The 14,129-nt window shown below is 39.2% G+C and overlaps 2 protein-coding genes across 3 annotated transcripts in view; one reads left to right on the top strand and one right to left on the bottom strand.

The window, feature by feature from the left end:
• Positions 1–14,129, top strand: part of LOC117573389 (ABC transporter G family member 23) — a 203,142-nt gene that overhangs the window by 42,361 nt on the left and 146,652 nt on the right. The gene's annotated exons all lie outside the window — the stretch shown is intronic.
• Positions 1–14,129, bottom strand: part of LOC117576520 (uncharacterized) — a 105,325-nt gene that overhangs the window by 78,496 nt on the left and 12,700 nt on the right. For both annotated transcript variants that reach the window (XM_052007045.1, XM_034261335.2), the window contains exon 2: positions 11,775–11,875. In XM_052007045.1, the coding sequence (XP_051863005.1) occupies positions 11,775–11,817 (43 nt within the window). In that variant the 5' untranslated portion in view covers positions 11,818–11,875. The remainder of the gene's footprint in view (positions 1–11,774; positions 11,876–14,129) is intronic.

Raw genomic sequence — 14,129 nt, 5'->3', positions numbered from 1 at the left:
GGGAAGATATTGCATATAGGACAAGTACAAGTACAACTACGAATCTCATATCTCAGATCTGACCCCAAAAATACAAAATGCATGCAAATGTCTCTACGCTGTTCTCTCTTCCTTTCTCATCCTGTTAGAGGCTAAGAAAGCAGCCAAAAAGAAACTAGTAGTGGAATCTATTCTATGGAATATATAGAGAGAGAGCGACAGCCCAACTTTGCCGAGAGCGTCCAACAGACAGCAGACACTAATGCTGATATGACTTCATCTTCAAAAGACGACATGCCAGCAGCAATAGCAGCAAAATGCAGCAACGGGAACGGCAACGGCAGCGATTGCGCAATATGTGGGCGCAATTTGTTGGGCTGCTGCTGAGAGTGAGTCGTTGTACGCTAATGATTCTACTCATTTTGTTGGCCCCAGTCAATTTAATATTCTCAGCGCAGCCACGGCAACAAGGCAACAAGGACAACAACAGGAATACAGGATAAAAAGCCAAAGCAAAGCTAGTCCAAAAAGGTACTGACAGCGCGCAGTTTGAGTTCCACTTTTCCTTATTTTTTGTGGATGCAATGCAGCTAACAGTCAACTGAACTCAACTCAACTCAAGTCGAGTCGAGACGAGTCGAGAGTGGAGCTGAGAGTGGAGTCTAGTCGAGTCTAGTTGGCCTGCTTTGGTCTCTTTGGCCTGCCAACCACTGATGACAACTTAAGAATGTCATTAAATTCTCATACAGAACACACACAAAAGCTGCATGTGCTTCATGGCGAAAGAATTGCCACGAGGATTTTAGGGACAATTTAAGTAGCACGGATTTAGAGACAGCATCGCAGCAGCAGCAGCGCCACGACAACGCTGACAACATGAAGAAACATGAAGACGGGGCCCACTAACATCTACTACAATGGCGACAACAACGGCAAACATCTAAGAGAACAAGCGCAAACCGCAGGGACAGGATGCAGTCTGCTGCATGTGGAATAGCAAGCAGTTGTCTCGCCTCAGCTCCTCCTTCCTCTACACCTTTTAGTAACCACTCCCGCCACTTGATTCGTGTTTCGGCCCGAAAGGAAAAAACTAACTTGCAACTGCAAAACTAAAAGCAAAAAAAAAAAAAAATTAGAGAAGAAAATAGAAAATAAAAAAATAAGAAATTGCTTGCAAGAAAAAAGATTCCCCTATTGCTTGCTGGATTCTCGTTTCTTTTTCTTTTCTTTGCATCGTGTTTTCTATTTTTTTTTTGTGTGTGTTTGTGTGTTTGTGTGCGCTCTTCATTCTGCTTTCGGGTTGTGGCGCAACTTTTTTTCTAAGCGTATTCCTTACGACATGTGCAACGCATTCGCATTCAAAAAGTCTATTTCCCGTGCAATTGCAACAATGCTGTGCGGCTGTAATTGCGTGTGTTAGTCTGTGTGTGTGCGCAAGTGTGTGTGAGTGTGTAAGTGTGGGTGTAACAGAACATGTCGCTGCAAACGTCATGTGCTTCTTCGCCACATACTGTGGCACGCCTTTGGGCGCCAAAAGAAAACAAATGAGTGGCGGCTGAAGACTGCAAATTGTAGAATGGATGAGGTGACTGCGGAGAGCTGGGGGCTTATTTAGTATGCAAGTTTGTAAGCGACATCAACTAACCGAAATTACACACACACACACATACACACTGGCAAACATATGCTTAAAACACCTCCAAAGTGACAGATCTTTAAATATGAGCCTTGACAAGCTTAAAGTCAAATATTTTGCATCTGGTTGAATATAAAAAGAAATAAATAATATCATAAAAGCAATATAATACAAAAATTCGCAAAAAAAAACACTTAAAATATTTAAAATTTTGGTATGTAAACATTTAAATAATAATGAACAGTAGCATTTTATTATTTATTTATGATTAAAATATATTTTTTTATAGAGCATTAAGAATATTTTTTAATTTGACACCACTTAAGGACAATTCAAGTAAATATTTTATTTAACAAATATGGAAAAATCATTGTTAAAGAATTTTTTAGAAAAATAGTCAAGTATTTATTTACGATTCTAAATGAAATTCGAATTAAATACTAGCTTCATAACAATATTAATTTAATTTAACTGAATTTGTGTGGTATTCAGTAAAATCATTTAAAACAGAGTTCAAATAAATGTGATTATATTTTTAAAAGTTGGCAAAAATCACAGTCAAATAATTTGTGTAGAAATATGTTATTAAATTTTGGTTTTTAATCAAATTTTGTTAGGCCAACATAACTGTATTTATTTCGAGTAATTAAACAGATTTAGATACAAATGACATTTCACACTCATAAATCTAGAAAATCAAGAGCTTTCAAATTCTATTTAGTTCTTCATTAAAAATACAATATCAATTTAAGCAGCGTAGATCAAAAAGTCGGCAGCAAAAACCAGAATTGAATTGCAATGGAGTTAATAAAAAGTATATACAAAAAACATAAATAACTGAGAAAATAGAAACGCATACGAAGACAAAAATATTTAGAAAAGAAGTCTAGTTTATGTGAAGCATGGTCAGGATTGTTTATTTCTATTATGCGCATCAGGAGAAATGTAAAATTCATAAGGATAAGGTAAATGCTGACAGCAACTTGCGGAATAAACAAACACATTGTATGTGTGTGTTTTTGTGTGTAATGGGAAATGGTCAGGATGGATCAAAGGATGTGTGTGGCAACAGTTGCCAACAGTTTGCTGTTGCTGGTTGCTGGTTGCTTGTTGCATTGCTGCTGCAGAGCGACATTGCTATTTGCTTATGCGATAAGCATAAGTCGGCAATTGCAATCGCCCAACGCATGTCAAACGCAATGCAAGCGAAAGGGAGAAAGGTCCTGTCACAGGACAGGGAGTGCCACACATATTGAACGCTTATTGACGACAGCCAAGAAAGTAAATGCGAGACAGCGGGCATTTATATTAGACATTAAAAGGAAACGCATTCGGCATTCGAAATGTGCCCAACATGTCGCACAGCAGCAACAGGAGCCACAGTCGGATCAAAAGCAAGAGCGGAAGTTGCAGATGGAAACCGAGTTGGAGCTAAAGCTGTGGATGGAGCTGCAAAGGATACCAAGCTATGGCTGTGGCATTGTTGATTGCGCATAAGCATATTTATAAAATGCAGATTGCAAATATTACCATGCTAAGGCAGAAGTTCTGTCTCCTCAGGCTTTAGGTATTTGTAAGCGATTATTTATTCATTCATATTGATTAGTTGTGGCCCATAGTTGGAATGGACAAGCATTGGACACATTGTGTATAGTTGTTAACCACGCCCACGGGCCAACGACACTTTCCGGTGTTGTTACCACAGCAATTGCCAATGTAATTGAAAGCACACACACAGATACACACAGAGACAAACACTTGAAGATAAATGCCTATGGATGCCCTCAGGCAAACGGTAATGGTCGTGTTTTTGTTTCTTGTTTCTTTCGCGCTGCTCGCACCGCGATTTTCATTTTATTTCGCATGGAATTCAGTGTTTTCGCATTTTTTTCCATTTCACACATGATTTCTGATTGCCAGCCTAATGCGCCAGACAACAACGAAGACGCCAAAGACGACGACGACGAGCTGCCGGAGATGAGGCTCAATGAAAGCGAAATGCTCAAGAAATGCCAGCAACCAGATAAACGAAAGTGAAACGAAAAAAAAAATGAAAAAATTGCATGTAATGAATAAATTTCGAGTAAAGCAGTTTGAGGTTGTTGTGGGGGGAGAGGAAAAACACGGTGAAAATGAGCCAGGAAAAACGTGTAATGGAATTGCTGTTGCGTTGAATTTTTCAATTTCATTCAATTTACAGTCAACGACGCTGATGCCACAGCACACGTTGCATACATACATTTATATATACATATATATATATATATATATTTCTTAAAGTGGTCTAAGAGGGAAGGCGGAGGAGGAGGCGTGGCACCTCAAAGTTTTAGCGGAAATGTAGCAATTTGTATGCTGCGCCTAAACGAATTTTAACGATATGTGAAATGATATTCGACTTGGGCACTGATCAAAAATGTGTGTGTGTGTGTACGCACTGTGGCAAAGATGCCCCCTCCCCTTCACTCCCTTCCCCCACTTTCTACACACCTCACACATATGTGTAAATGTGTGTGTGTGCGTGTGTCTGTGGTTCTTTACGTAATTTCACCTTTCGGCAAATTGCCGCCAGAAAGCTCATTAAAAAGTCAACGTATGACGCCGAGGCTCTTAAACTTGTAATGCCATAAAGGTAGATGAGTGTAAGGGCAGCAAAGGCGATAGGGGGAGGGAGGTTAGGGGAAACGTGACAGCAAATATGCATTGCTGCTGCTGCTCTGAATATGGCCGGCCAATTCACACAACACACACACACTGTGGCAACGCTGCGTGACAGCCACAAACAAGCTGGCAGCTCAAATGGGCTTAAGACGAGAGAGCACAAGCACAAGGACAAGCACAAGCCTCAGCTGCGGGACGAATGTTGCGGCATGTTGCCCATGGTCACAGCAACACCAAATATACTCGAAGGCGGTAGCGGGGGGCGAAGGAGCGAAGGCGGTGTCAACTTTGTTTTTGCTTTGAGTTCTCGCCACAAACTGCAAAGTGTCAACAACTTGTAATCACCCGAACAGGCAGCTGAAGGGAGCAGTGAGTGCAACATGGGCCAAAAGGGGGCGTGTCTCTAGCAGCAGCAGCCTACACTTGGTCACATTTTAACACCTGCTCGTTATCAACTTTTGCTGGTTGTGCAAAAGCAACAACCAGCTGCATAGCAAAGCAAAAAAAAAAAAATCCACCCGAGTCAAAGCACCCAAAAAACTTTCCGCTCTTCCTGCAGATATTTATATATATAGCAGATTTCTCTCTATATATATATATTATATATTTTTTGTACTAGTTGGCTTTGGCCCAAGCCTGTCAGTCGAGTCCAGAATTATGTCAAAGTTGTGGCAGCTTGGAGGCAGGCAGATGAATGGAACGAAGACCGACCAGGTAAGGCGAAAAACTGCATAAAAACAAATGCCATAAACTAGCAACTTGCAACATTCAGAGGCGTGGCAGGGCCTCCCTCATGGAGTTGCAACATCGGGCGGCGGCTCATTAGTGTTGTCAGCTTTTTTTGTGGAGTGCGAGTATAGAAGGGACATCAGGTTGTTGGTTGTTGGAAAGCCAAACGTTGCAACTCTGTCATCGGCCATGTGGTTGCAACCTCAATGCATGTTGTTGACGCTTTTGGCCAACAAAACATGGCTAAAATTCAGCATTTGCTGCAAATGAGCAGCCCGAACCGGCTGTCAATGCTCACAGCTAATCCAATCAGCGCAAATTAAATGCCCTGCCTAGGTATGATTGGTTATGGGTTTATGTTTTGATAAATAAGGGAAAACAATAAAAAGAAACATATATATTTTTGGCATATTCTATAAAGTTTTTGAATTGGATTGAAGTCTTCGAAAATAGTTTTTGATATTACAAATTAGTTTGCATTTAATAGTATGCTAAAAGCTTAAGGAATATAATATTTTTGTACAATTTTTAAAATAGTTTGAAATATTTCTGAATAGTTTAAATATTTCTTGGAATTAATGATTAATTTCCATTCAATAGTATTCTAAATCTATAAAAAATATCATAATATTTTGGAGCAGTCTTCACATCAACTTCCATTGTCATTGACCTAACAGATTAGTTCATTTAATATCAAGTTTTCAGGAATAAAAACATATTTTATATTAAATTCTCTAAAACTTTAAAAAGCGTAGGAATATCTCTGGACAACCAACTTAAAATATTATCAAAACAAATTGGAAATTCTGTAAAAACAGCGGAATGTATTTGTGTATTGGGCCTCACACAGAGGGGCAGAGATAAATTAAGCAAGCAGGCGTCCCCCGTCTAAACTGAAAACTGAAGGCGGAAAATGAAAAGCGAAAACGCAAAACGAAAACGAAAACGAAATCGAATCGAATTTTATCTGTTTAGCATATTTGGCGGTGGCAACAGAAGCAGCAGTGGCAACAAAGGCGCAAACGACTGCCAAGGGGATGCCCAAGCAGAAAGGCATAAAACAATTTAGATTCAATGCAAAGGATATGCGTTTAGATAGAAGGATGTGGCAAAGGATATAGTACAATACACTCAATACGATATGCATGCATACGAGTACGATAATCGGCAATACAAAAATGGAGGCCGGGCTAGCGATAAATGTGCAAATTTCCTCAAGGCTCGGCTGATTAAATGCCACTGAAAACATAAATTGCCACTGAAAACAACATTAGCTGAGGGACATGGGAGAAGCGAACCACGAACGAGAAACCACCCAACGAACTCCACTCTGCCCCGCAACAAACAAAGGCCGCCTTTGACCTTAATTTGAATAAATACTCTAACATACACGCAGAGAGAGAGAGAGAGAGAGAGAGAGAGAGCGAGCGAAAGATTAGGCAACTGCCAAAGTCGTGAATCGTGAATGCTGAATAAACTTAGAGAAGAGAAGGGAATGAGGCAAAGGGAGTTGACAGGAAGCTACTTCAAATCAAATATTATTACCATATTTCTCGTTTTATTTTGTTGTTGCCCTTGCCACTTGCCACTAATTACTTGGCACACAAAACGCAAACGCAAACGTCGAACACAATAACAACAATATGTTACGCATACGCCGAGTGTGCTGCAGCAAATCGACACGACACGAAATGTCTTCATAATGTAGTAAACCAAAATAGAAAATGCAAACGGAATTGACGAAAAAAAATACCGAAACACGCCCAGTTTGGCCAACATTTGCTTCCCCCAACGATTGGCGTCTCTGTTGTCTGCTTTGATTAATGGGCAACCGCAACTCAGGATTTAGCCCAAAGGTCAGGTGCTGAGTGGACAGACGTCAAACGTCGCAGCAGCTGATGAGCGAGTCGAGAGTCGAGAGCCGAAAGCCGAGAGAGAACAGAAACTGTCGAAAAGTGAGCAATCACTGCGAATGGGGAAAGCACGCAATTTACTTATTACCCATTAATGGCCAGGCGACAACAGTAATAACATAAAATACTCCTACAACAAGCACGACAACGTGTTGGATAATCGATCAAAGGCAACCGTTGAGCCTCCTGAAAACCAAATCGGTCGCTTCATTAAACGCGTCTGAGGATGACAAATCATGTCGTTGACAATTCAGTCAACACTCAACCGTCGAGTGCCAACAGTCGACCGACGACAACAGTCAACAATGACGCAAGGACATTGAAATAAAGTGATACCAATGGTCACAGTTACTTGTCTTACTTGTCTAACTGACTGCCTGCTGACTGCCTGACGAGGGAGCCACGCTGAAACACAGTTAATAACTTTTTAAATGCGTCACTCGAGTGCGCAACGTCAAGACGAATTTCCAGTCGCAATCTCATGCATAACAAAGTCCAAGCAGCAATGTCACAAGCTCACGCAAATATAATTAAACTCTGGCCAAACGCACGACAAATAAAAATGTACGATACCCTGCAGAAAAGTGTGAGCGAAAATAAAATTAAATTTCGGAATATTTAAAAAAATTTATGAATATCACCCTCATATAGATTTCATTCTTATAATAAAGTATTATCTAAAGAAGAAAACGCAGCTTAGAAAATTTGTATCTTTTTCGTTATATCAACAACATTCCTATAAATCAGTCAACTCCTTTTGATCAACAATACTTTTAACAGGGCATATTAAAACACATCACGCTAACTCTTTCTACATTGCTGGCAGTCCACTTCTGGCGACCACAGACGACAAAGGCACATTTTTATTACTCAAGTGTAATGATATTAGCTGGAAATATTAAATTAAATGTCTGGCAAGATAGGTTGGTAGTCAACTTTTAAAAATTATTGAAAGTCTAATACAATTTTTACAATTTAAATTAATTTAAGAACAACACATTTGTAACTTATTTTATTATTATAAGCCAGTGTCATTGCTTGCCTTTGTTGCGAATGTTTGCGTGGTCTTTATGTGTTTCTCAAGTGTCGCCCTAAGTGAGCCAGCACTTTTTGAGCCTAAGTGCATTTTCAAATACTTTTCAGATTTGACTGCAACTGCCAGCAATCGAAGGCGCCTCGAAGTATGCAATTAAAAATTTTCTGCGCCTGTTGAAATGATGTCATAAATATCCATGGGTAAACATAACTAGAGCAAAGGCATTTGCTGCTTTGGCTGCTTTGCTGCTATTATAATAAAAACGTAGTGGCACGAAACTGGCGAAATCAACCACCTGCTGAGAGTGGCTTAAAAGAAATTCATATTAAAATAAGGCGACATTGTGCACACACACGATACAGCGATAGAAGGTAAGAGTCCTAAGTTGGAGGACTAAGAAAGTTGACGTTTGGAGTGCATTGAACTGCAGCGTTGAAAGTTTAAAGTGTGGCAAAACCTTAATCATTGGCCACGAGAGGAAAACAAATGCTGCTTATCATTATATTTTATGAACTTTTGCTGGCGCAATGTGTTCGAAATGGCCATGAGAAACCATTCGAGCAAATAGCAAAAGGCACAAGAACCTAAAAAAAAAAGAGTCCGCCAAATTGTGGCGCGTTTTTCATTGCGTAGGCTTTAAAAAGGCAAAAGATACTCTCGAACCATAACAACGGAAGAAGAAGAAGAAAAAACAGAACACAAGAACCGAAAAAGACACAAACTTCAAGTTGGGGCTGTGGCAGGCACACGAGTTTAAGCAAATTGCCATAATGAACCCTTTTTTTTTGTGTGTTGGTCTCCTCTCGCTCAGAGACAGGCTGGCTGACTGGCTTGACGCCTTGCCAATTTGATGTAGGCATGCCAGCTATGTGCGCTTGCCAAGGAAACGTAACCAGAACGAACACAAACATAAAGTGATGGGCGTGGCATCGATGGAGGAGGGTGGGAGTGAAACAGAGGGTTTCTTCAGCCTTGATGCGTTTGCCTTTTCGGCGTTAAAATGAAATCTATAAAAATAAGTGTGGCATGTTCTACGCCACTTTTTTTCACTTGCTCTTCGTTGTTTTTTTTCCAAGCTGTTGTGGGTCGGAATGTTTGTCGGTATGAATGTTGGTATCTATGTGGGGAGGATTGAATGTTTTTTAGGGCCAACACAGGCTGGCAGCCTGGCAGCCTCGGCATTTAACCAGCTCACTTTTGGGTTATTAAATGATGAAGCAGTTTGCCGTTAATGACTGCCAAAATGGCAATGCCAGAGCCTTTGTGTCGGGGGTGATGGGCTGACTTGAGACAAGCTCCGTCTATGGGTCGTCCATCGCAATTTCTGTGGGAATGGGGGGGAGGGGGAAGTCGAGTTTGGGTTCGAGTTTATTGAGCCTCTAAAATGTTAGCAAGCTTCGACAGTAAAGCGACGTTGTGCTTTTGAGTTTGTGTCCTCGTATCCACATCCACTTGGCCACAGCGACAGAGTCGATAGACAGCAACAACGACAGCGACAGCTACAGGGACAGGGACGTCGATCTTCGGTCGCTGGTCTGTGTGCCTCAACTTTGGTTGCCTGCTTGCTTGCTTGGCTGCCATGTCAGTTTGTTTAATGAGGGTAAAATTAGCGCTGTCTCAAGCTTATTAGCCCCACTTGAGACTTTGGTTAATGCTAGTCACTTTATGGCTTGGCTCCGCTTTTGACTCTCTCTCTCTCTCTCGCTCTCCGCCCTCCAATTTAAAGCGACTTAATTGTTTTGATTTATCACAGCCATTGGACCAGCAGATGCCTCAACTATCGACTCAGCTCGCCTAATGCCAAGAAATTGATTTTGATTCTGCTGCTGCTGCCTTTTGATTAGCATAAATGAAATGGATCAAGAGCTGCCTCCAGGGATTTATGGGACAACTCTCAGTGTACTCTCAGAGTTTTCAAGTGAACATTATTTGCATTCGATAAGCGTTGGCAATCAATTTGTCTCTGCCCGTGTTTCTAATGGCAACTCGAACAACAAAAGGGATAAGAAATATGTACAAGTATGCCGCCTTGAGCAGTGTTTCGAGACTCGAGTTACAGGTCGCAGCAAATCAAGGTAATGACGTGCACTTTTATTTGCGTGTGTCATAAGGGTCAAATATATTTGCTTTGCATTGCGCAAACGCCCCGAGCACAGCACAGCAACCGCAGCACGCAAATTGCGAATGTGCTTAATTTCTTAGCATACTTTTTCGGGCACTCGTATGCCACAAAGAAATCAAAAGCAAAGGCCTCCAACTCCCTCCTGGCCATGTGGCAATTGAGTTTTTGGTGCCACCACACGCTTTATATGCAAATAAACCTCGATGATGAAGGCGCCACTTGACCATTCGTTGGCACACCGCGCGTGCTGTGATTCCTCACGCGACTCTTACTTCGTCTGCGATTGCGACTTCGTCTCCATCGCTCTGAAGGTGAGTCTGAAAATGGCTGAATAGCTGAGTGGGAGCTGGGATGGTTGAGTTGGTTGGGTTGTTGAGTGGGTGAATGTTGAGTCCGATCCAAAGCAGAAAGGGGAACTTCGCATGTAATAATAATTCCGTAAGGGCTTCTCATATACATGGTGGATGATTGTTGTGGCAGGTGACTTTGTGACTTTGTTGCCTTTTGCCGCTTAATAAGAAACTTACGTCACGCAATATAATTAAGATAAACATAATTATAGTTTGCTGTTCGCTGTTGGTTTTTTCCACCTTGTGCGACTTTCTTTTCTAATTTTTAATGGAAGCGTTATAAAAGTTATGTTGGTCACAATAATAACGTATTCCGAGGGAGTCGCTGCCCACATTGAGGGGACTCCTTTTAATGGCAAATAATAAATACATATAAATTTATGGCAGGTCTTAAATGTTATGCCTTTTAAGATTTTTAACGCTTGTATAAAGGTATTAAAATGCATTAAGGTTGGTCATACAAATAGTCTAACAATGAGTAAGTCCCATTACACATACATATATAAAAAGAATTTCACTGCGAATCAACCGCCTATCAAAATATTACTGTCAATTGAATAGATACCATTGAAAAGAAATTTGAGCAGAGCGCCAACAGAAGCTTTTAAGTTTATATTTATCGTCTAGGATGTTATATTGAGTGGAGAATATATCGATAGTTACAGAGAAAAAAGCTTACTCAAATGGAAAGCTTTGGGAATGTCCTTAGTCAAATAAGCTTTGGAAATATCCTTAGCAAAGTAAGCTTCTTTCGTTTAGTGTGAATGGTGAAGCTAAAATTAACTAGGATATTGTGTTATACATCGGCAAGCAGGAGCTATAACCAAAAGCTATGGAAAAACTAAAAGCTCGGAAAATAAAAGGCTCAAAAGTATGCCAGGCAGTGCGAGCTTTGTTATAAGCCCAAGCGAAAAGCTTCAAGTTTAAAAGCTTCCCTTTGCGGACACCAATTTAAACTTTGGTTGAAATATTTCCTACAACTTTCGTTGTTGTCGTTGCTGTTGTTGACTTAATGTTAAGCTGTTCAGTGCTCTCAAAACTGTAACAGTTAATTGCGTTTAACAGTACATTTGGCAACAACTGTTGAATAAGAATTTTCAAAATAAATTGTCACATCCGCGAATACAATCAAAAATCCATTTATCATATGTGTCATGCTGTTTAATTAGCACACAAAAAATGTCTGTGCACAAATTGTTTAACGGCAAATGTGATTAATTAATTGGTCTCTCGGCTTTGGAAATTTCGCATGCCGAATTTCAATTAAAGAAACGTCATTAATAATGCGCATGGGGCTGGTAAACGAATACACAATCGCACACACAAACAAACAAAAAAAAATTCAACTCACCTAAATAAAAAATTCCAATAATCACGGTGAATGGTTTCAGCATGTTGTCATCAGTTGTTGAACAAACAAAACTCAGAAAACTTCCAACGCGCACCCTTCAGCTGAAAAAAAAAAACATAAGTGAAGAGAAAAATCGTGAATTTCATTAAGTAAATTGACATTGAAATAACGCAAGCGGCGGTGGCTGTGCATTTGTTGAAAGGAAATTAAATATAAATAGTATGAATATGGATACAATAAATATTTATTATATTACTTCATTTATTTCAGGTTGTGTATATTGCGTATACGTAATATATCATTCAGTATGGAAATTTCAAATACTCTTTTAAACTGGCCAAATAAAAAAGCAACTAACTCTCATAATCGTTCATAAATTCATTGAAAATAATTATGCACTTTTAGCTGGCAAACAAGTGCGACTCATAAAATAAATTATATAAATATTTAACACATCAATTAATACCATTTAAAATAGCAAAAAAAAATATTTAATTTATGAATTTAAAATTCAGATTATATTGAAATAAATTCGCGTTGGCTTAGCGAATGTTGTGAATTATAAATTTGTCAATTAACATAACATGCGATAACTCTGCCTCAGGGAACTAGCTGTCCGTTATTTTATATTTTTCACTGTATATTTTAATATCGCAAATTGGCGGATAAAATGAGTGAAACCTTTTATTAACTGTTTGTGTGTGCACAATAATTAAAGCGTTATTTTTCGGTATCCGCTTTTGAATTATACAATAATAAACGTGAATAATTTATTCATAGATTTCTATATTCTCAGTGGGAATTTATGAGCATTGTTTTTGCAATAATTAATGGGCTGCTTAATTGATATAAAATCTTTAAATCCCGCTAACCATGCAAATATTATTAACGAATGCAAAAGAGATGCGAAAAGGATAGGGAAAGAGAAAGGGCAAGAGAAACTGAAATCCAAATTGCCGATAACATGACAGCTAACGAAATGTGCAGCGAACACATCCATTATGGCTATGATTAATGCACATTTACAATTTCCGCCCTAATTGCAATTATCGTAATATTTTTTCCATTTCGCAGGTGAGGTGAATTTCATTAGTGAGCTGTTTATACCCTTTAAAGAGCGAGAGCTTACCAAATTTAAAGAGTATTAAATGATGATTCGATTCTTGGTGCCTTAAGTATTTGCCACTTTGTCAGTTACTTTTAATGCTCAGCTACTTTTCGGAGTGTGTGTTTGTGTGTGAGTAATTCCACACAGCTTCATTAATTTTGCAGAGTTTTGGCCTGGTTGAGCATACCTCATTCGACTGCATAGTCAATGAGGTTGGTTATAATAACAAGCCATTTATCTTGCCTTTTAGCACATTTACAACCAGCTCAACTCTAAACAACTTAACGCTCAAAACTCTTTTGGCCCAAACTCTTTATTGTTGGTTGGACTCGCACAATAGGCAACCATACGCATAATATATATAGTATATAAACTTGAGCAACACAAGTGATTAAGCGGGTAGCATTGGTGTCTCATAAATTTGCATTTAAAACTCGTTGCTGCTGCGTTGCTGCAGGCTAACAACAAACAACACAAACAACTGTGTGGCCAAATGGTCAAAAATGCTGACCAGAACTTTAATAAGCAGCTTGTTGTGTTGCTGTATTCTTATGGGCTGCCACAGACAGTAATAAATAAGTTTTACATAAATCAACAATAACAAGGACAGAAGACAACAAGTATACGCACTGTTGCCACATGCCACAAGTGGACGAAAAGTCAAGCAGCGAGGCCAGCCAAAGAAAGAAAGAAAGAAGGAAAGAAAAAAACAAAAGCCAGAAGGACACACAGCTGGATCAGAGACAGTACAATAGCGGGACAAGTTTTGGGCTGTGCGTGTGCAGACAAGCGAGACAATTGAATTGGCCTGCAGGTAACAAGAAAAGCTTTGACACAGAGTCTGCAAATCACAGAGGCCAAAGTACAGTGACCACCAGAAATGTTAACTACAAAATGCATTAATCAAATTATGAATGCAAATCAGATAGAGGCTATGGTAAATACTAAATTTGTAAATTAAATAATATAAATTTGCGAGTAAAGTGCATTAAATGTTGAATGTGTTGCGATTCATTAATCAAATTAAGAATGCAAGTTAGAAAAAGTTAGTAATAAGTAGTAAATTAGTAAATAAAATAATATATATTTTGCGATTAATATAAATTAAATATTTAATGTATTGCGTGTCACTGTGCGACAATCAAAAGTGGCTGTGTCTAAGTGGCCCAAAAGGCATAAATTGCTACTTAAACATACAAAGCAAGCAGCCTGTTCAATTGCCATATACATATATATTCTGCTATATA

The sequence above is a fragment of the Drosophila albomicans genome, chromosome 2R, assembly GCF_009650485.2.
Source record: "Drosophila albomicans strain 15112-1751.03 chromosome 2R, ASM965048v2, whole genome shotgun sequence".
Lineage (NCBI taxonomy): Eukaryota > Metazoa > Arthropoda > Insecta > Diptera > Drosophilidae > Drosophila > Drosophila albomicans.
This window is presented reverse-complemented; position numbering and strand designations above follow the sequence as displayed.